Below are 22,623 nucleotides of genomic sequence, written 5' to 3'. Positions count from 1 at the left end.
AAAACTCAGAGGGCAAAGGTCACCTGGCACAGGGTGAAGTGGTCTCTGAAGGACTCAAGTCCTGCTCAGAGCAACCCTGTGCAGGACAGACTCTGCCTGCATCTTACACGGAGAACTCTAAGAGGCAAATCTATCTCTGAGAAGATAGACTGGAAGTCAGTCCTGGACCTCAGGGGGGCAGGGGTGCGGGGGTCAGGAGCACAGGCTTCAGACTCAACCATGCCTGGACCTGAATCCCAGCCATGCTGCTTTCTGGGCATGAGACTGCCTCTCCGAGCTCTCCTTCCCCCATCTGTGACCAGGACACAACACTGACCTCATGTCCGTACGTGAGGACTCAGTGAGACGGCGTATAAAACGGGCACTTCAGTAAACAGTACATCGTTCAACCAAACCATACTCTTCTAGGCGCTGCCCTCAGCTCTCTGGGCATTACGGTCATGCCCAGTGCCCTACTCGGATGCCAGCTCCCTCTGCTACCCACTGATGGACTCTCCAGAGTGGGCCCAGGCTAGGTTCAGAGAGGCTGAGTGGCCTGCGCAAGGCCACACAGCCAGCCAGTCAGACAGAGGGCTGGGACCTGGCAACAGGTCTGCCCACTCTAAGCCCAGGGCTCTACTGCCTGCACCCACACGTAAATAAGACACGTGGCCAGATGTCAATCAGTAGTGGAGGGCACGACTAGCAGGGTCCAGCTTGTCTAAGACAAGAGAGTTAGGAAGTTACATTGGAAGGTGAACTGTTATAAAGGGGACCTTCTCATAGGTGACTGTGAGTCTCTTTTCTCACAAAGGAGCCTGAGTCATGCTCCTTTCTTCCATCCCAGGAGGCCTCTCTGCAGACTGTTTCCTCTGCCTGGATGTCCTGCCTCCACCAGAGGGGACATTTACTGTTTTCTGTCAGCCACAGGCTATTTCCCCTCCTTTGGCAGCAGGTCTCTGGCTTCCTTCTACCCTGTTAGCATGCATTGGCGTGACACCGATTCTGCTCTAGTCCCTGGGCTGGCCCTGACTGGCCCAGCCACTGACCCAAGATGAACCAATGAGACTTGCTCAAACTGTTGGGGTGTTCTCTTTTCCCCTGAAGTCACTGATCTGCTGGATACAGCTGGGAGCTGTGGCCCCCATCGTACCAGACAACACCCTGCCCGCACGTGATGAAAGCCAAGAAGTAGAGAAAGGCAGATCTCACTGACATCGTGGCCCCTAGATCCAGCCATACCTGAAGCCAAGTACCCTTAGTTTTCTCAGTTCTATTTAGCTAATCAATGTTCTTCTTGAATAATCCATATTGACTGGGTTTGTCATCTGTAACTAAAACAGTTCTGACTAAAATAAGACCTTACAGCCAGGAAGTGGCAGCATTTGGATCAAAGCCCAGGATCTTAGCCACTCTATTAAACTGGCATCATCCTCTCCTCTAATCTTTATGCCAATTCCTAGCAGCAACCCACGCCCATCAATAATCCCAACAGCTGACATTTGCTCAGCGCTCAGACAGCCCAGAAACTGCTCTCACACATACCATCACTTTCGTACAAAAAAAAATTGAGATATACTTCACATATCATAAAATTCACCGTCTTTAACTGTACAATTTAGTGACTTATAGTATATTCACAAGGCTGTGCAACTATGACCACTATCTAATTCCAGAATATTTTCATCACCCCCAAAAAGACACCCAGTACCCACTAGCAGTCTCTCCTCCTTTCTCCTTCCCCCCAGCTCCTGGCAACCACTAATCTGCTTTCTGTGTCTGTGACTTTGCCTCTTTCGGACACACATCATCAGTTTTAAGTCCAAAGGAGTCTCGTGAAGTCGCCACCAGAGAGAGGAGCACTGGAAGGCAGAGTGGCTAAGACTGTGGACACTGGTGTCGCCAGCCCAGCTTTAAATCTGAGTTCTAATGCTCATGGGCTGTGTGACCTTGGGCCACTGTCTTAACCTTTCTGAGCCTGGGCTTATTTTTTGATAAGCTTGGTATTAGGATTAAATGAGTCACCATATCTTGATGCTTAGTAGTCAGTGCTCCAGGAGTGCCAGCTGTTTCTAGTATCATGCTACTGATGAGGACAATCAGGCACAGAGGGGTTAAGGGGTGTGCTCATGGCCACACAGCACAGGTGGCTGGGCCCCAGGTCTCCTGAGTCCTCTGCTGTTTCCATTACGCCACACTGGCCTAGCTGTTCCTCCACGAAAGCTCGGCCCTCCCTACACTCTGAGCCAAGTTACTTCTGAAAAAAAACCAAGGCTACTTGCCAGATAGACAGGAGGGGAGGGGAGAATCATGAAATCATCCGACTTTAGGGTGTCACAGCCTCGTGCGGGCTGGCCTCCTCGCCTGGTCCTTGGGTACAGCCGACTTTGGCTGCTGGGGTCCTGCCCTGCTTCCCCCCAGGTTCCCTCTCTCAGGTACGGGGTTGGCGGGGGGCGGCTGGTGGGAGGCAGGCCATTTCCAGGACAGCAGGACCCTCTGGAATTCCATGATGCTCCCACTCCAGCTGCCCATCTGGGATTCTTTAAAGCCAGCTGAAGCCCTGTCTTTAGATGACTTTGTGTCCCAGCAAACCCCCAATTATTGCCAATTATGCTGAATGGGGGAAGGAAACCTCGCTCTTAAGTTCTGGTAGAAATGAGAAAGTTAAGTTAGGACAGGAGAGTGCAGGGAATGCAGGTTTTGGCCCAGGGAGCCCTGTGATCCAACCCTGGCTCGAATGATCCCAAACGCTGTCAACTCTGCAAGTCCCATCTGAGCAGAGGGACAGCAGATGACAGCTAACGCGCTTACTGAGCGAGGCCCAACTCATTGAACTGTCATAACAGACGTGAGGAAAGCACTTTCCTTCTTAATATGCAGATGGGGAAACGGAGGCTCAGAAACACACAGAGCTGACGTGTGAACCCAGGTCTGTCTAACGGCAGAGGTCAAGGTCTGAAGCCCCGGACAACGCTGGAACAGGGAGCTCGAAGGCACAGGCAAGGTCCGCACACACTGCCTGGCTCACGGGCCGCAGAGTGGCAGCAACGAACATTTCCACACGGGCCACCAGGGCCTCCTCCCTACCCTCCTCTCACTGAACCCGCTCCTCCAGATAGTGCTGTACCCAGCCCGCCTCTCTGGCCACAGCTGGCAGGCTCGGGGGTGGACTCTGACCCCGGAGGCTGACAATCAGATGCTCTCTGCCGGAGACTGGAATCGGCCCTGAGAAACTCCAGTGCATTGACACAGGGAGGGGCACTTCAATTCGGGGACTGAGGGTGCTGTCTGGGGGACATGGGACAATGGGCCAGAGGAGGAAGTTGGTCCAGGGAGGCGGGTAGGAAAAGGAAGCAGGCTCGACGGAAGATCTTGGGGCCACATGACACACAGCCAAGGAGCTGCTGGCCCCTGGAGGGTCATTCTGTTGCCGGTTCCAGGCCCCTGTGAGGCCAGCTGCACGCCCCGCTCTGGGTTCCGTGGGGCACACCTGCCTTCTCTCATGAGCCCACTCCCATTTCTCTCTGTCTGCCTAAGCTAGTGAAAAGTGGGTGTCTGCTCCGTGGATGCCAATAGTCCCTAGGATAGCAGTCACCCGTGGCCCTAGGATAGCAGTCACCCGTGGCGCTGACCTCTGCCTCTCTGTTCCTTCTTGGAGATGCCAGGCAGGCAAGAGGCCTCTGAAAGCAAAATACAGGTAGCCCCCCCCCCACTGAGACCCTCACTGCATGAAAAAAATCAGTCTAGCAAGTAGCAATTTGCAAACTGTTTACCCAACATCTACTTTCTAAAGGCCTGTCGCGATGCGTCTGCATAAATCACCCGTGCATCTGGGAAATGGGGTGTGGATCTCCAACATCCTCATACAGGACCCAGCCTCCGCTCGGGTGTTTAGAGGTGTTACCCATCACCGCTGTCATCTTCCCCGCCTTTCCCCAGGGTCAGCCCTTCCCCAGCCCGTGTCTGTTCCTGCCAAGGCCATCTTAGATGGTATCTTAGCACCTTTAACATTAAGCCTCTTGGTGTATTGACACTCGGTACAAGTTTGCTGTAGACCAGATGAAAAATACCACTTGTATGTGATACTGTTTGATTCTGTTGCATAGTGAACACAAAACATCACTAATGAGTTCATTATATTTTATGTAATTAGGTAACTGGTGTCTCAACTGCTGTCCTGCTATGCAATGACTCTTGGCAGCTGGTAATGTAGGCGTTTGAGACTGGTGACACTGGGGAGACCAGACAGAAGCACAATATTATCTCCCCTCTCCCTTTAAAATAACGGAATACAGGCTCTGAAAATTCTCTATTTGACACTTTCAGGAACAGATGAGGTCTGTCCAACGTCTCTGTTTAGTATCACCCAACCTTCAGAGAGAAGCTGTGAGGCGCAGAGGCAGGCTGGTGTGTGGAGGGCAGGGGCTGTCTTCTGATGGCCCCCAGCGCCTGCTCTGCATGTGACCACAGCTGTTCTCAGGTCTCAGTCCTCTCCCCCTTGACTGAGAGATGGAGTGGGGACGAGGTAAGCCCACCGGCCATCGCATTCCTCAATCTGATTGACTGCCTTAGAGATGAGCCGATGAAACACAATACCATGTTTGCTGGGACTTCTGTGAGGTGACCTTTCAGTCTTTTCTGCTGAGTTTGAGCCCAGAGCATTTTGCAATGAAGTGGGAGCTGAGGATAAAGCCAACACCATGGAAGGAGGAAAGCAGAATGAAAGGAAGAAATTGGGTGAGAGGACACAGTGGAAAACCCTGGATCAAGCTGTGCCTGAGGTCCAAAATTCTCCTTCTCTCAGGACATTCCATTACACCAGCTCCCCACATCCCTCTGTTTACTTAGGCCAGTTTGAGTTGGGTTTCCATCACTTGCAACCGAAGCATCCTTACATCAACCTGTGAGGTGACGTGAGCCCCGCACCACGTGGCAAGGAACACTCAAGGATTCAGGAAACTGTGCAAATTCCCATGTCCTCCAGAGGCCTGTGTTTTCTAAAGAAATTTGTTATGTCCTATCAGGCACTGTAACTTCTCATACAGACATACTTGCTTTGAGTTGCTGGCCTTTGGTCACGTCAGGATGATGCTACTGACCCACAGATTAGAATTCTTTTACCCTAGTGGGGATGGGCATCCATGGAGGCTCCCTATGAGACCAGTGGTTCGTTCATTCATTCATTCATTCACCAAACACTGGATACACAGTGTCCTTGCATGAAACATTAAGGAAAGAGAGGATAATGCAGATGGTTCCTGTCCACAAGAGTCACAGTTTAGTAGGGGAGACAGACAAGCAGACAACTTCAATCTAGAGTCAGGACAGAGGGATGCAGAGCTGTGCGGATGCAAAAGAAGTGGTCCTTGCTGACCAGGGAATGAAGTCAGACCAGCCTTCCAAGGGGATGACAGTCTCCAAGGATAGCAGGAGGTACGCGAGCCAACCAAGGGGCTGGATGGCGCAGGAGGTGTTCCGGGAGAGGAACGGCAAATTCAAAGGCATCACAGGAAAGGTGCCCTCGGAGCAGGGCAGGCGTTTTCGGAGCCGAGTGAGGAGCCTGACAAGGAGAGGAGGCCGAGGGGAGGCAACAGACGTGGGTCTGTCTTCAGAGCAAAATGGCCCCATGAGGTCCGACACCTTCAGCAACTGAACCCACCAGCACACATGATTACTGTTTACAACACGAGGTCAAGATCTGTATGCCAAACCCGAACAAAAATGGTTTCCAGTTTGGCCTCTATTTTAGAGCAGTCAATAGGAGCCTTTCTTTTATTTGGAAAATATTGAATATCAGAGCATAAAGCAATGTAGCACATGACTTATGTCCCCAAAGTAATGGGCACCTTTTTTTTTTTTTTTAAAATATGGAAGGCTCCACAGATTTGTGTGTCATCCCTGCACAGGGGCCAGGCTAATCTCTGTATCATTCCAACTTTAGTATGTGTGCTGCTGAGGTGAGCCCGTGGGCGTCATTTTTAAGTCTAGGAAATAAACAACAACACCATGCGTCCACTGTGGCTGAGGTTCTAGGCTCGGAAGTCAAAATGGAAAGGAAGTCCAAACAAACTCTTCCCCACCTTACAGCTCACCAGAGACCCCAAAGTCTTACCTGGAGGTCGAAGAACTTGCTGTAACGCCGATAAATGGCCTCGGTGCTGCCGCTGGACCACGTGACCCTGATGATATAGACCTGCAGAGAGGGACGGAGGAGACAGGCGTTACACCAAGAGGGCCTTTCCAGCTGCCAGACTCGAGAGCGAAGCACAGGGTTCAGAGTGGTCTGAATCTCAGCTCCACCCCTGACCAGCTGTACGGCTTTGGACAAGTTACTTGCTCTCTCTGAGCCTCAGCTTCCTCCTCACCGAAATGGGTATAATAACCCCCCACCTCTGAGACGTGTGCAAAGGAATACGTAAAATCAAGTACGGGAAAGCGTTAGCACCCTGCTTGTGTCCGGAGACGCTGTTCTTTTCAGGATTTCTTGCTCTCCTTTCAATTCTGAGCGCCATGGCTATTTTGTCAGTGTCATTCTTAAAACTTTGACTTTTGTTAGAAGTCCCGGCGACTTAGTTCTTAGTTCTCTCATACTTCTCATAAGCGAATCTATCATGCCATTTCCTCCAGTTAAGGCCCAGGCAGAGTCATTTTCTCCCTCTGAGTGTCAGTTTCCCCATCTATAACTGGGCCAACAGCATCGGTTTCCACTGCCTCCCAGGACAGAGTGAAGATCTGATAAGACGGAGGATGGGGAACGACTTTATACACCACATGGCCACATTTCCAACCTCTGTGACAAGTCACAGCACACACAGAAAATAATACATTGATGACAAATTCAGGCAAACTGAGGTGGCCGCAGGAGGTCAGAGGCACCTCGCTGGGGACTCTGGTGGCTCCGGACACACCTGGAAACTCAAGGGGTAAGGGGTGACTCGCACCCATTCCTGACTTGCACAAATTACCTGTGGTTACAGGGTCATTTTGATGCTTCGAACATATATATGTGAACACTGTTTGGAAACAAAGAAATGCTGTATGAACACCAAGGGCGAGGTGCTGTTAGAGGCCATGGGGTACACAGGCAGGATGCATTCCCTTAGTGGAGGGTAAGCTGGAGAGCCAACATGTGCATAAATGAAAATAAATAACACGTGGGCAGGGGACATCTGTTATTTCTGCCCAATACTGATTAAACTTTCTTTCAACCAGAGCACCCTGACTTTTCTCCTGGGAGCCTCCTTCCCCACCTCAGCACAGTCCCTTAGACACCAAGGTGGGTGCCACTGTCCGTGGTGATTGGTTGAGGAGGAAGCACATGACCTTCACCGAGCCAATCAGAGCCAGCACGAGTCAGCCCTGGGGCTTCTGCTCCCGCCCTTGAGAAAGACAAGCTCTCTTTTCTTTGAGGTTGCCAGGCTGTAAGGACAGGGACCTGGAGCTGCTGGAGGCCATCGCATCATCCCTTAAGAGGAGCCTGCCTGAGAATAAGGCCAGTATCAGTAGATTCAGATGACACAGCCTGATCCTTTTAGGCCCAGCTCTGTCTGTAGCTCGTTCCGTCTACACCTGGTCTGTCCAGTTTCCTGAGCCAGTAAACCCGGGGCCACATCCACACTCTGGGATTATTTTTGAAGCCAGTTTAAGTTGGGTTTCTGACACATATAATTTAGTCCCGACTGATGCAGGAAGCGGGGAGGCGGAAGAGAGATCTCTGAAGTTTTTTGGTCATCATGGTGACCCTGAAGGCCGTGCAGACCTAGACAGCATGAGAGGAAGGAAGAGACGGTGGGCGGTGGGGGATGCTGGTGGAGCCAAGACCACTCGGGGAGTATCGGGAACCGCACCCGGCAGTGGTTTCCAAAGTGGTTTTGGAGAGAGTCTCCTTCCAAATGAGTTCTTGCTAGGATACTGTCATTTAAAACAGAAAAAGGAGGAGCAGCTCCAGGGGGCTGGAGCCAGAGCCCACTGTGAACATCAGGGACTTACGGGAGAAGGTTCTCCAGGTGAGAAGAGATGACAAGGATGAGACGGGCGGTGCCCTTGAATGCCCAGCTAAGGGGTTTACCGGGAATGACTTCTCCAAATCCAACGTGGATTTCGTTTCAGTGAAGATCGGCAGAGAAGGAGGAACTTGGGCTTTATGCTCACACAATTTCCCAACCCCCGGGGCCTCAGTTTCCCTCTGTAAAATGGGAACATCAAATTCATCTTGCACAGAATTGTGATGATTATCACAGGCAGAGCTCTGAGATCAGAGGCAGAGAGGAGAAGTTCAAGAAACCTGATTCTCCAATGCCTACCTACCCAGCCCCTGTTCATAAAGACACTATTTCAACACCAGGGATTTGGGCAACCCAGCACCCCTCTTTCCCTTGTTTGTGCCCCCTGGTCCTGGGTACCTCATGAAGACAGAGAACAGGTCAAGGCATCCTCTGGGAGGCTAAGTCTCCTTGGAAAAGTGATATTCTGACAAAAAGAGCTGTCTCCAAAGCCATCTGAATAGTCATTAGTCTTATTAAAAAGAAGACACCAATTCTGCTTCACCAAGACCCCGGCGTGGAGATTTTGAAAGGATCCCATTCATTTATTCACTCATTCACTCTACAACATTTATTCAGCGCCTCTTGTGTGCTAGGACCCCTGCTAGATGCTGGGTTGCAATGAGCAGCAGGACAGCCGCAGTCTCTGCCCTTGGCGAGGAGGAAGATGGGCAACGAACCAGCAGACAAGGAGACACGCTTAGCAGTCACAGTCAGTGTCAGGAAGGACCCCAAAGCCTGCAGTGACAGCACATGATGGGGCTGGTGGGTGCAGGGGTTCTTGGAAGGAGAGGCCCATCTGAGGAAGCAGCCTTTGAATGGAGGCCTGAAGGATGAGGAGCTGGCCAGGAGAGAGCTGAGGAAAGTGTATTCCAGGCAGAAAAGTGCAAATGAAGACCCGCGGGCTGGAAAATGCTTGGCATGTCTGAGAAACAGGAAGACCATTATAGCAGGACAGGGCTGGGGGAGGAAGGGGATGTGGCCTGGAGGCAGGCAGCAGCTGCAACACGTGGGCCTTACGGGGCCTGCAGGGGATCGGCGAGTGATTTTAGTCTATTGAAGTTTTGAGGGGCGGGTGGGGGGAGACGTGTGACATCATTTAATATATGTTTTTAAAAAATATTCATCTTTATACCTCTGGCTGCTGTGTGGAAGATGGTTTGAAAAGGGGCCGGGAAACCAGTAAGGAGGCTCTTCCCCATCTGAAAGGAATCACCGAAGTCAGCCAATCTGATGGCCCTATCTTCCAGATGGGTAAACAGAGGCCCAGAAAACACCTTACCAAAGGTTCCCACCCTGGGGCATCTTTAAGCCAAGTCTGGATGACTATTTGTCAAGGACAACGTCAATGTGGATTAAGAAACAAGAAAAAGAAATTAAAAAGAAAGATCATCAGATTTAAAAACCAACGCACAGCATACACCCATAAATGGAAAAAAATTTTTTGCTTACACAATTCACTCGAACTCCTGTTTACAATTTTTAAAGTTCTGTCCCTGTGGTACAAGGCCTCTGCGGCAGATCTAATTGGTTTATTGGAATCAACCTCTGAACACAATTTGATGCCTGCATTTTTAGGCACAGATCTTTTTAATGAGAATTGTCCTAATGCAGGGCTGTGGCCTTGCCCAGGGTTTGGGGGCTGGTGGAGGAGCCCACGCACTGGGTTCAAATGTCAGCCCTGCTGTTGGGTGAGACACACAAGGTACCAATCTCTCTGGCTGCAATGTCCTCTCTAAAATGGGGACAGTAATACCTCTTGATTCACAGCAATAACTAACGTACACAGGGCCCTGCCCAATGCCTGGCACACATGAGTTGGGCAGAATCAGTCTTTTCCTTCTGTCAAGAATTGTCACCAAAATATTGAACCTGAATCTCAAGCCTCTTGACCTAAGTTCCAATTCATAGAAAATAGAGGAGGTAGAGGAACAAGCTAAATGACGCCATAAGGAAACCATCGGACAAATCCAGAATGTGGGATGTCTGCAAGTCTACTCACAGGGCATAGCTCAAATGCGACCTCCTCCAGAAAGCCCTCCCTGACTGCTCCCGCCCCACCAATATTAGGTTGAGTCTCCTTGGCACCCACTCCCCAATTACACCCCATGAATTACACTTTACTAAAACTGTGAAGTGTCTGCTTTCCCATCAGGTTCTAAGTTGTAAGTGAGGGCAGGGACCATGCCTGTTTTGTTCACCGAGTGCTGTATGCCCAGCGCTGAGCACAACAGAAAATCTATACTTTGTGAAAAAATGAGGAAGAAATGGAGACACCAGGAGGTCAAGCCCTCACAGACAGGAGGAGTGCCTGTCCGAGGCTTGTCTATGGTCTACGGGAAGGGAGGCTGGCCGAGCCCCTCAGATCATCCCACCCGATGGCCTGTCCTCTCCGGCCTCTAGGCTGCTTCACCACAACCCCTTGGCCCAACCTCCCTACCAGGAGCAGCTGGGACTCCTTCCCTCTGGGAATGAGGAAGCTGAGACCACACGGGTGTCTGAGGGCCACGGGGGCGTTTTCCTCCTGCTCCCCACAGGAGGCCCTCAGCGGGAACTAGCTGCCGTCACAGTCCCTTCTTACACAACCTTAGCAGCAGGGCCTGCGTGATTTAGAAAGTCTAGCCTCCTCAGGCCCGGGTTTCCCCCGGGTTCTCAGCATCACCAGAGCCAGAAGCCCCGGATTTCTTCACTTCCTCTAAGTCAGCGAGGAGATGAACTGGTGATGAGGGGCAGGCTGTGGGGTGGGGCTGAGCCAAGCCAGGGTGCCTGGGGTCCAGGTGGACAGGCGGCTGGACCTCGGTCTTCCCCAAATCCCCACAAGCGTGCAGGCCAAACTAATACTGCCCATGTTTCCTGGCGAAGGATGGAGGCTCAGATGGAGGCAGAGACTTGCCTGAGGTCACAGACCACACCGTGCAGAACAAGGACATGACCTAGTTAACGTCTAACCCTGACAGCCCCGCTGCACTGGGGCATCACGCCCCTGCCCAGCAGCTGGGCCACAGCTGGACACGGGAGAGGCCTGCTTGTTTTTTCTATCTCTTCCTTAGCTCCTGCTGGGAGGCTGATGAGTTCAGGGCTTCACAGGGCCTGGATTCACCATCTGTTTCCACCTCGACTAACTGTGTGATCTTGGGAAAGTGGCTTTACCTCTCTGACTCAGCTTCCTTCTCTGTAAGAAACAGAGATCATAAGAGTATCGACCTCAGAGTTGGGGTGATGATTCAATGAGAAAATGCATGGAGAGAGCGCAGCATGGGGCCTGGCACACAGTCAATGTTCCATACAGAGAAATGATCCTTATTGTCATTGTCACCATGAGCTAAACACAGGAACATACAGCCAAGGGGACCTCGTCCCTGCTCACTTCCTCTACAGGGCAGCCTCCCACAGCCCTCCCTCCAGTCCCCACCTCCCCAGGGCCCTGCCTCTTCCACTGTCTTCTCTGGGCCCCCTGGTGGTGCAGAGGGACTGCCCCTTCCCCTCCGTGGCCGGGAGCACAGGCCCGGCCCACCTGAGCCTGGGTCCCAGGTCTCCTAGCTTCTGGATGAGCCAGTGCCCTGCCCCTCCTGGCTGGTGTCCGGGGGGAAGATCCTGCCACCTCCCGCTCCAACCCCTGGGCCTCAGCCTGAGCGGAGGGGAGCTCCGTGTCTGGTCCTGATGCTGGGTGACACACCTGTGAGTGACACCTGCTTGGTACCAGGGCTTCAGTGGCACTGGCCTTCCCACCTCTACCAAGGGTTGAGAGCCGTCCCAGGGAGTCCCAGGTCAATCCGACTTGCCAGAAGTGGCCACAGAGAGGACGAAATCCACCCCTGCTCACAGGTGGCATTAGGTATCTTGCGGTCTGGGCCACAGTAACTCCCATCCTGGGGCCTCCGGAAGTCACTTTTCTTCCACTCAGAATGCTTTTAGGAGACAAAAAAGAAAAAAAGCCCCCTGGCAGATGCTGAGAGTCCATCTGTGGACCCTGTCCATGAGAAGTACCACCCATCCCGTCTCACGGCCACAGCTGATGGGCCCAGGGATGGCTGGTCTCTCAGGAACTTGGAGCCAGGCCTGAATATGTCAGCTCCAGCCGGGAGGATGGCTGCAGCCCGAGCCACCTCCACGGTCCGTGACAGACATCTGGCCTGCAGAGAGGGATGGACGAAGGACAGCAGAGTGGAGGGGCATAGAGAGCCCCGCTGGGCTCCTTGCCCGCACTCAGGACCCTGCCTCCAGGGCCCGCCCAGCCATGGCCTCTAGGGCGCACCACAGGGGACTGGCCTTCCAGTGAATCCCCCACTTGGCATGAAGTCCGTTTGTGTGCAACTAAAGAATCCTGTGATTTTATACGGGGATGTTCAGCAATTCTCTTAGGTAAAGGACAGGCTAAAAGTAATGTCAATCTCAAAGCAATTAGGTATACTGTATATACATGTATGTGCGTGCACGTGTAGACATCATTTGTGGGTACAGTCCATGTGAAAGCAGACTTCGTGAATACACAACCACAGCTCCGGGGGAAAGGAGGGCTGGGGTCCTGCGAGCCTCTGCTCACAATTCTCATCCACCGATCAATACAAAGCCTTGTTGTATGTTTCTGTTTAAAGACATCCTATTTAATGTGTATTACTGATTCAGTAACCTTGAACTCACGGCCAGCAGCACCATCACTCCTGTTTCAACGACGCTTATCTAACACCTATAGTTTCTCCAGTAAGCACATGACAGCCTTTCCTGAGCTCTGGAACACTAGACGCTGGAGGCCACTTTAAACAGCGAAATGGCCAAGAAAAAGCACAACAATATAAAGAAAGTGTGGCACTAAACAGACCATGAAGACACTTGTCTAGGGTCTAAGAGCTGGAACAAGAAGGCAGGTCACCTCGTTCAACCTCAGCTGCAAACACGCATTTTTTGCTGCCACGCATGTCTGCAAAAGCGCTTCAAGTACTGATGGAGGATAAGAAATAAATTTTAGCAAGTAGGCAGATTCCCAAATACAGAATCAGGAATGATGTGGATTGACTATATTGTACATAAACGTGTGTGGCTATGTATATAAACCAATGATAGATACACACATGCACGCACGCACACACAGACATATGGTTTGCTCTGGATTGGAATACGCAGGACTTAAAAAAATTCTCTTCTTGAAGCTTTCTTGCATTCTCCAGATTTTCTACCGTGTACTTTCTTTTAGAAGCAAAAAAAAAAAAAAAAAAGAAAAAAGTGGTGCGCTTTCTTGCCTTGAACCCCAAGGCAAGCATCTTCTTTCGCTACCCTGGCTCAGTCCTAGGGCCATTTCTCCGGAACATCCTTCCAGATCACGGAGCTCCTACTGGGGCGCACAGCTGATGGCAGAGGAGGGCGTGCAGGGGTGGGAGGAAGCTGGGAGTCGGGAGAGGAGGTCTCAGCCCTGACCTCACTCTCAGTTTGGGGAAGTCCTTTGCCTCTTTGAGCCTCTGTGCTCTCTGAAAACTGGGGCTAAAGATGCTTGTCCTTCAGACTTCACGGGCAAAGAGTGAAGGAGCTATTTTTCTAAAGCTCCAGAGATGGAATCTCCGTTGGTTAGAATCTCTGCTCATGGCTGGGACTTGGGGGAGGATGTTCCATAAATGCTTTCTAACTCCTCCACAGTCACCACCTCTGGCGGGTCCAACCCAGCCCAGTGGGGTGGGGGCTCCCAGCGCCTGGAGGGGCCCTATTAAAGTACATACAAACTTATGTTCCATTTCTCAGTGACAACAGCCAAGAGGTCGGTTCATCCATGCATAAAGATTTAAACCAGCACAAAGCTTAGAGGCCCTTGAAAGACTGGAGCCAGGCCAGGGCAGAGCTAAGCAGTGGGCCAGAAACGGGAGGGTGCCCCGGTGAGCTCGACTTCACTGACAGGCCCTGCGCCTGCAGACCCACTGGCTCAGACCACTGCTCACGGCCACAGCTCTTGAAAAAGCCCCAGAACTCCACTGATACCCCGTCCCCAGGGCAGGAGGATATGAAACAGCTGTCACCCCATCTCAAAAGCGCTGTGATCTCAAATGCTTTCATCATGTGAACGCGAAAACATGAGAAGGTGTTTTTGCCCCATGAATAAAATCTCTGAGGCACGGGGGAATGTTCTCCAATCTCAGTTGGCTTTGAGAACCTACATGGTGCTGTTTCTAGGGTTGGCAAACAAGCCAGCTGAAATTCCCCGCTGATATCAGTTAGACGGGGTGGAGCTTCTGCACTGGTCACGTGACAAGCGATCACATTTTGATCTGGGTTGCAGCGGCCAGAGGTTTGGTTTTGGGGGAGGGTTGGGGTGGGGATAGGGAAGGGTCTGGTCTAAGTGCTTTTCAAAGCGCCAGTCTTTCCTTAGATCCCTGTGTCTCAAGGTGCACACCAGTTGGTTTTGGGTGACTCAGAACTCGGCACTCAACCGCAGGGAATCCCAAGAGTGAAAAAGTTCATCTCTGCCATTCTCTTCCCGCCCAGATTGGCTCAGGAAGTTGGCAATATTGGCTTTTTAACACCTCCTCCAACACTTGCTGGTCTCATTTCCTGAAGAAGGGACAGAGGACCTCAGGGCAGGCAGTACTTGCCAGGAAGAACTTTAACACACTGATTTTCTTTTTCCTTTGTATTTAGTTTCCTTCTATTTCTAGCAAGTGCTGCTGGTTTTCCATTTAAGGTGAACAGCTAAAGTTTCCCTTTAAAAATAATTTAAGTAAAAAAGTGAGTCAATTTGAAGAACAATACTGAATTAAGAACACATAGCGCAGGGCGGTTTGTGCATGTGCGAGACATTGTGACGGTGCTGGCAGGATGATTAAGGATGAGGGCAGCACTGTTTTGGTGAAATTTCTTGCCTTTCTCACTATCTGGACTTCCGTTGTTTATAGGCCAATGAGCCCACATCTCTCAAGTTGGAAGCCCTCTCCTGGCTCTACAGTGCCGGTGGGGAGCCTGGAATGCCCTGAAAGACCAAAGAAAACATCTAAAGAGAGGGCACCAGTGGGACAGAGCTGGTTGGTGCTCTTTTCCTACAAAGGCTGTGAGAAAGGAACACAGGCAAGACAGAGTTCTGTGCTCCATTAGTCATGTCTGCCACGGGCACCAGGGGCTGGTATGATGTATGCGGCAAACATTCCTGGTCTAGCGCATCCTCTCCATTTTACAAATGGGGATTGAGAGCGACCGAGAGGTGCAGCGACTTGCTAAGAGTTACACTCTCAGCCGCGGACTCTTTCCACTTGCATGAGAGTATCCAAATTTCCTTGCAAGTTCCTCATGTCCCTCTGGACCTCCTGCATAATAACTTACCTAGAAGACTTTAAAATCTGGAGAGTTCTTAGATGATTAGGCCAGTGGTCAACCTTGCCTGTAAGAAGCCCTGAGATCCTGGTGGGGTGGGTGGGTCTCTGGGCTCTCCACCCTGGTTTCCACTAGGCAGTGCCACTTTTAGATCTTCTATATATGGAAGAGGGTGTAACTCAGCATGCACGCTCCATCGCCAGACCTCGTGGGTCCACACTGCCACAAGGCAGCCATCAGTGGAGCCTTCAGACAGAGTCTGGGCTCCTCCACTGCCCACAGTCTTCCTTTGCCCACTTCAGGCCAACAGCGGGGGATTCCAAGACTTTAAAATATTTGAAAACCCAGCTCTAGACCATCCCTCATTTTATAGTGGGGGTTGTGAGGTCAGAGAGGGGAAGGGACTTGCCAAGGCCACACAGCAAGCAGGGAGGAGAGCTGGAACGGGGCTCCTCTTGGGAGGTGCCGAGGATGCGGGAGCACCACTCCAGAATGTGGCTTCATAGAGCCCTTTTTAGATGCAGGGAGGGGAAACTCGGACTCTCACGCAGCACACTGAGGGGCTCCGGCTTCTGCTCTCAGGCTACCTAGTGTCTGCAGCAAGCCCCTAGCGCAGGATAGCTAACGCTGCCCTGCACCCTGGCCAAAGCATCCTTCATTAAACACAACACGTGCAGCCCTGAAATCGAGCGGCAGTGTTAGTTTCAAGATCTAGATGAACCCGCTTCCTGCAGAGAGGGTTCCCGGGGGAATATGCCCGAGGCCGCATGCAAGTCTACAAACCCTGGTTTAAGAAACCACCTTTCAAAGGTAAATGTGACCTCCCCCTCACTGCCCAGTAAAGCGTCCACACTGGTTGGGTTTCTGGGTTGGTGGTTCCTGGGAACAGGCGGGTAAGGATTGGCTGGGCTCCAGACCCACATGGCTGGAAATGTGCTGCCCTGGCTTAAGGTGGAGGAGCACAGCCTGGTGAGGTAGGAGGCTGGGACGGAGAGAAAGGGAGCAGAGTGGAAGGGAGAGGGAGAGAGCACGGAGAAGGCAGAGGCAGCTGGGAGGGCTCCACTGGTTTAACTAATGGGAAACATGAGTCTGCTGTTCCCCATGGAGACCACGCACTCCCTTCGGATCCGATCGGTTGGCTCTCCCCAGCTGTCTGTCCCAACATCTGGTTTATGTAGGTCAGCACTTCCAACCTCTCTTTGGAATTGCCACGCCCTACAGTGTGCTTGATTTCCCAGCACCCCCAAAACAGCATTGCCACCGGAAGTGCCGAGGAATGCATATTTATCATTTTAAAAACAGTACGTTAGATTTAATCCTGGAGAAATGCTGCCCCATGTCATGACGCCTTTGAGACCCAGGATGTCAGAGTGAGGCAGGACCAAGGCAAGCAGGGGGCCTGAGATAAAATCAGCGGCCACACTGGGGAACATGCCCGCTACCCGCTTGCTCTGTACAGCATGCTTTACCAGTATCGCGTCAATCAGCACACACTCCCTGGCAGGAAGGCAGGGCCACCCTAGGGTCGGGGAGGTGGAAACCCAGGCTTAGGGCAGCGCCATGCCGCACCCGAGGTCACGCAGTTGGGAAGCAGGGGACTGCAGTTTCAATCCCAGATCCTCCAGCCTCTGAAGTCCCCAAGGCCAGGCCTCTGCTCTCCTGGCCCCAGGCCAGAGCTTTCCCGTCCCGAGTCAGCATCGCAAACTACCAAGCTCAGGCGCCACAGCAGGTGACACACTGGGGGTGGCCAGCTGCCAATTTTTCTTTTTCTTTTTTTTTCAATCTTTTCAATTAAGTGAATGCTTGGAATGGAGCCCAAATACAAGTGCTTGCGGTGTTAGCGGCAGATAAGATGCTCTGGTTTGGGGCTGCGCTCTCACCGCTCCTTGTCCACAGGGCACACAGTGAGTGCTCAGGTGGATGGTGGAGCTGAGGTGTGTCAGGCTGGGAGGTGGGAGAGAGAATCAGTCTCTCTAAAGTGAAGATCGAATCTTGTCTCTCCTCTGCTTCAAAAGTTCATTCATTCATTCAGCAAATACAGAGTGCCTCCCTTCAGAGGGCTGGAGCTATGGTTGTGAATGAGGACAGAAGCCCCTGCCCTTCTGGAGCTTTCATCCTTGTGGAGGAAGACAACAAAGGCTTTGGAGGAACCTCGTCCTGCTCCAGCCCGGCCAGGCACTCCCTCACCTCTGGCCCCTGCACACATCACTGCCTCTGGCTCCTCTTGGAAGCCTTACTGGAGACCCCAAGTCTGGGTCTGGCCCCCATTCTCTGGCTTCCCATGGCCACTAGGGCTGCCCTCGCTCAGTACACATTCCTCTGGGTGTGCTCTCCTGTCCGTGTGACTGTCACTCCAGAGCCCCGGGAGACTTCAAGGGACAGAGGCCAGGTCTGTCTGGGCCACCATAGTCCTCCCAGTGTCTGGTGACACTGGGCTCTCAGGAATTGCCTGGTGGGAGACAAACAGGCTGATGGACGTGCAGGCAGGCGCACAGACAAGAAGCCAAGACAGGGCCACACAGTCATAAATCAAGGTGACCTCACTCAAAGCTCTCTGTGTCTGGGGTAACAATGCTCTTGAAATGGCTGAGTGAACAGCTCCACTGCCAAGGGTGCTGGAAACAGAACTGGCTGTGTTACAGAGGAGAATGTAGGCCTGGGGCCCAGCCTGGGGAGAGAAGTCCACGTTTCACCCCAAGACTTCTCCGGACAGGCGATGGAGAGAAAGAGAGAACACTGCAGGAGCAACTCCACCTGCAGGTGGAAGCAGCATCCCATTGCATTTGAGAGTCAGGGCAGCCGCAGGACATTCTTAGGAAGTGATGGAGTTGTTCTGCATCCTGTCTGTGGCGGTGGTTACAAGAACCCAAGCATCCATTAAAAACTCATGGAATGCTCTGCCAAAAAAGGGAATTTTCCTACACACATGCAAATTAAAAATAACAATCACTCCTCAATGCCATTTATAAAAAAAGAAAATAGATAGGTCCTGGCTTAGAGTACCCAGGTGTGATTCTTGGCTCCAGAGCTGAAAGAGGCTGTATGACCTGGCAAGTCATTTCATGGCTCTGAGCCTCGATTTTCTCATCTGTAAAATGGAGAGAAGAGCAGTACCTACTTTAGAGGGTTGGCTATGGACGCAGCAGGCTAATGCAGGGCAGGTGCTTGGCATGCTGCCTGACTGCAGGGAGCTTCTCGTGCCATCACTGATAACCCCGTTACAGAGACGAGGCACCAGTGGCTCAGGCTGAGTGTGTCTCCTCTCCGGGGCCAACTCAAATCTTCCGAGGGAAGCTATGCTAAGGGCAAAAATCAGCAATGTCACGCTGTGAAACCCAATCAGCGGCCCCTCCTTGTGTGCCTGTCTTTCTTTCACCACTGGAGTCTAATCCAGATGCGGGTCAGCACGACCATCGTGCAGGGCTGGCCGGGCCGAGCACCTTCATTCTTCTGGACTGAGATACGGAGCTGGTGGAAACCCTCGCTGGGCTGGGCGGGCAGCTCCAGCCCGGGCCTCTGGCTGCCAATTCACGTCCTCGCACACATCTGGCCCGAAGCGGCACGGGGAACTTTCCAATGGCAAGCAGAGGTGCTGGCAGCTGGAGCCCAGGCTCGGCCGAACCCAACCTGAAGGCTAGCTTTCTAGGAAAGCCTCCAGGGCAGGCACTTAGGGCTGGTGGAGATCTCCAAGGCTGCCAGGCCTCAGAGGAGCCCCGGGGATGCAGGAAATGGAGCTGAGAGACTGGAAGTCGAGGCTTCTCCCGTGTTAGCAGGGCTGCTTGGGGAGAATTGGGCAGCCAACCAGAGCACCTACTATGTGCAAGGCCTAGTAATGAAAAAGAATCTAAATGGGCCACATTTATTGGGCTGACGGGGGCTCTAGGATGCTAAGGGCTTCATTTATATTTTGTAATGGGAGGTGTGAACTCAAAAAGGGCAACTGGCTTACACAGGGTCACACAGTCAGCACGTGACAGAGCCAAGATCTAAACCAGGGCTGTGGGCCATGGCGGGAAAAGCCCATGATATGTGGTCAGATGGGTCTTGGTTCTCACCTAAAGGCCCAGCACACTGTCCGGCCCACAGTAGGCACTCAACAGAGAAGACACTAGCAGAATTCTCTCACAGGCCACAGGCCCTCTAAGCACTTAACAGCTGCTGTTGGAGCAGAGGGGATGAGGGCTAATTCTACTGAGGGAGTTTGGAGAGGGTTTCCAGATGAAGAAAACAACTTCTCTGGATCTTGAGGGATGAAGAGTTCTCCAGCTGAGGACCAGCACCTAATGAGCTAAACCCCCAGCCCTCTGTTCTCAGGAACCCTACAGAGTGAAGCTTATTATCCATCCCATCTCACACCAGAGTAAAGGGATGATCAGAGAGGTTAGGGGACTGGTCCAAGGCCACACAGCTGCTTAAGGAGGATGCCAGTATTTGAAACCAGGTTTGTTTTGGCCCGTTCCAGTTCCCCAACCAAAGCCAAAGACACTGCAGCAGAAAACTGCAGAAGCTGCCTAAACAAGAAATGTGGGGTCCCACAGGCGGCGTCTCAGGGAGTCTCAGTCTCCAGTTGTTAACTTCTGGGTTGGGGGCCCAAGAGAATGCTAGGAGCTCTCCAGCCATGCTGTGTGGACCAGGCAGCCCAGTCTCAAGATGGCAACAATGCAAACAGCACAGACTCTCAGCTGGACAGACCTGGCTTCCAGTCCTGGCTACATCCCTTCCTCGATCAAGCTACTTGGGAACATCAGTTTCCCCCTCTGGAAAATAGGGATGCTAATACAGTCGGTCCTTGGCATCCGTGATTCAACCAAGCTCGGATCAAAACTACTCAGGAAAAAAGTTTCTAGAAAGTTCCAAAAAGCAAACCTTGAATTTGCTGTGTGCAGGCAACAATTTACATTGTATTCGGTATTATAAATAATCTGGAGATGATTTACAGTATTCCAGAGGGTGTGCAAAGGTTATTTGCAAATACTACACCATTTTATATAAAGGACTCGAGCATCTGTGGACTTTGGTATCCCTAAGTGGTCCTGGAACCAATTCCCCACAGATACCAAGGGATGACTGGAGCAGTATTACCTGTCTGTTAGGGCTGTTGTAAAGTGTAAACAGGATAATGTCTGTAAGATGCCTGGTAGAGTGGTGGCCCTTAACCCGCTTCTGTGTAAATAGAATGGGTTCCTTAGGCCCAAGTCAAACCCAGATCTTCAGGCTGAACTAAGTGAAATTGCCATTTGTTAAGTCAAAAATTGATAATTTCATATGGTTTAGGCTAACAGTATCCCAAAGGGTTAGAGGATTCCATCTGTGTCCAGCAGACTAGACTAAGAATTACTTTTCTCTCTTGAGTGTTTGCTATGTGTCATGTACAGATGAAGATACTGAGGTTCTGAGAGGTTAAGTAACACACCACCAAATGGCACACGTAGAAAGTGACAAAGCCAGGATTTACACCAGGCCTGGCTGCCTCCAAAGCCTGTGCTTTAACCACTATAACACAATGCTCTGTCTGGTACCACCAGCAGGAGGTCATCATAAGGAATTCGATTCTGTCTCAGCTGAAGGATGCCATCAATGGCCATCACCCTAGAATCATGGGAACCCAGAACTGAGAGGGGTCAAGAAGTTACAGTTGCATTTAAGGAACACAATTGGCACTTGTTCTGGGTCAAGCCCTGGACTCTGAGGGACTCAGGGCCCGGTGGAAGAAAAGGAGACAAGTCAACAGACAAGTAGGCCCAATGTATGAGCACTGAGATGGGTGTGGTCCACTAGGAACCTCAGCATCAAAGCTCAGTGTCCTGGCTGGGTGACTGGCAGCAAGAGGCCAACTAAGATGGCCTAAGATATTCCCTAAAGAACAGCCCCCTCCTTCAGTGCAGCTTCATCTTCCTGCCCCACTGGGCTTGGGGACATGAAGGAGGAGAAAAGAACCAGATATAGAGGGACTGAGCTCTCAAATCCTGGGGACAGCCACCTACTAGGGGTGTCACAAGGGCAGTGGGGATTCTTGCACCACATAAAGTCAGGGGGCTGCTTAAGTGGGTTCCAAACCTTGTACAGCCAAGAAGCCGCTTCCCTGCATGAAATCGTTCATGCTTCCCAATGGTCAGGTTCTGTGGGGTCCTTGGCCACCCTGTACCCTGGCCCTGCTGGGCTCCTCATCCAGCAGAGACTATTCCTCCCGGCCTCGATGCGAGCCCCTTTGGGGACTTTTTTCCCAGCTTCTTGTGCTTTATACACAAGCTTACAAGACAGGAAACTTTCCTGACTCTGCCATCCTACACTACCCTCTCCCCTCTGGAGAAATCTAGGCTAATACATAAAAATATAACACAACGTAAAACAGAATGTAACTGACCACAGCCACCAATGGCTCGATGCGCTTCCCACGAGGCTGCACTGTGTTACAGTTTCCACTCAGCAGTGGTGGAAAGTAAGACCCAGGGACGTGAAGTAACCTGTTCCATCCAGCTGCTAATAAAGTCCGACGGCAGAGTCTGAGGTCTTAACAACCATCCACGTTTCCACCCCAGGGATGAAACTTTGGGCTTATTTCTTCCCAGGACTCTTTTTTATACATTGAAGTCATTTGGAAATTAACATTACATTGTATTTATGATTTGTCTTTTCCACTTGTGTTATATGGTGAGTACTTCCCCATCTCATTAAAAATTCCTTGAACAAAACGTTTTTAAAGGATTCTGAACAGTCTACTGTAAGGCTACCTATTATTTACTTAATCATGCCTCCACTGATACACATTTAGGCTATTTTCAAACCACACTGTTAAGTATCCAAATCCATAAATCTCTGGGGGAAACTGCTTTTAAATCTTAGGGGGTACATCCTGGGTTAGTCCATTTAGAGTATGGTTCTCAAGGTGTGGTCATTCTAGACCACCTGTGTCATATCGAGGTTGCTTATTAAAAATGCACATCACTGGGGGAGGGTATAGCTCAGTGGCAAAGTGCATGCTTAGCAAGCACAAGGTCCTGGGCTCAATCCCCAGTACCTCTATTAAAAAAATGAGTAAGTAAAACCTAATTACACCCCCGCAAAAAAATGCACATGACTAGTCAGGGAACGGTAATATGATGATGATGGTAAAGACAACATCATACTAACAGGTAACTATTTACTCAGCACTTTCATGTGCTGGGAGTCCTCCAAATCCTTTACATGAAATGACCCACAGTAGGTTTCTATTCTTACTCTCATTTTACAGACGAAGAAACAGACACAGAGAAGTTAAGTCACTTACTAAGGTAACTGGCAGAATCAGGTCAAATCCATGCCATCTGGCTTCCAC

At 51.3% G+C, this 22,623-nt stretch overlaps 1 protein-coding gene and 1 non-coding gene across 2 annotated transcripts in view; both read right to left on the bottom strand.

The window, feature by feature from the left end:
• SH3PXD2B (SH3 and PX domains 2B) overlaps positions 1-22,623 on the bottom strand; it is a 96,108-nt gene that overhangs the window by 61,537 nt on the left and 11,948 nt on the right. Inside the window, exon 2 of the mRNA XM_010972316.3 lies at positions 6,092-6,172. Coding sequence (XP_010970618.3) covers positions 6,092-6,172 — 81 coding nt within the window. The remainder of the gene's footprint in view (positions 1-6,091; positions 6,173-22,623) is intronic.
• Positions 5,841-5,944, bottom strand: LOC123613435 (U6 spliceosomal RNA). The gene has a single exon (XR_006720808.2). It is a non-coding gene; the product is annotated as a U6 spliceosomal RNA (small nuclear RNA).

The sequence above is a fragment of the Camelus bactrianus genome, chromosome 22, assembly GCF_048773025.1.
Source record: "Camelus bactrianus isolate YW-2024 breed Bactrian camel chromosome 22, ASM4877302v1, whole genome shotgun sequence".
In the NCBI taxonomy this organism is placed as follows: Eukaryota; Metazoa; Chordata; class Mammalia; order Artiodactyla; family Camelidae; genus Camelus; species Camelus bactrianus.
This window is presented reverse-complemented; position numbering and strand designations above follow the sequence as displayed.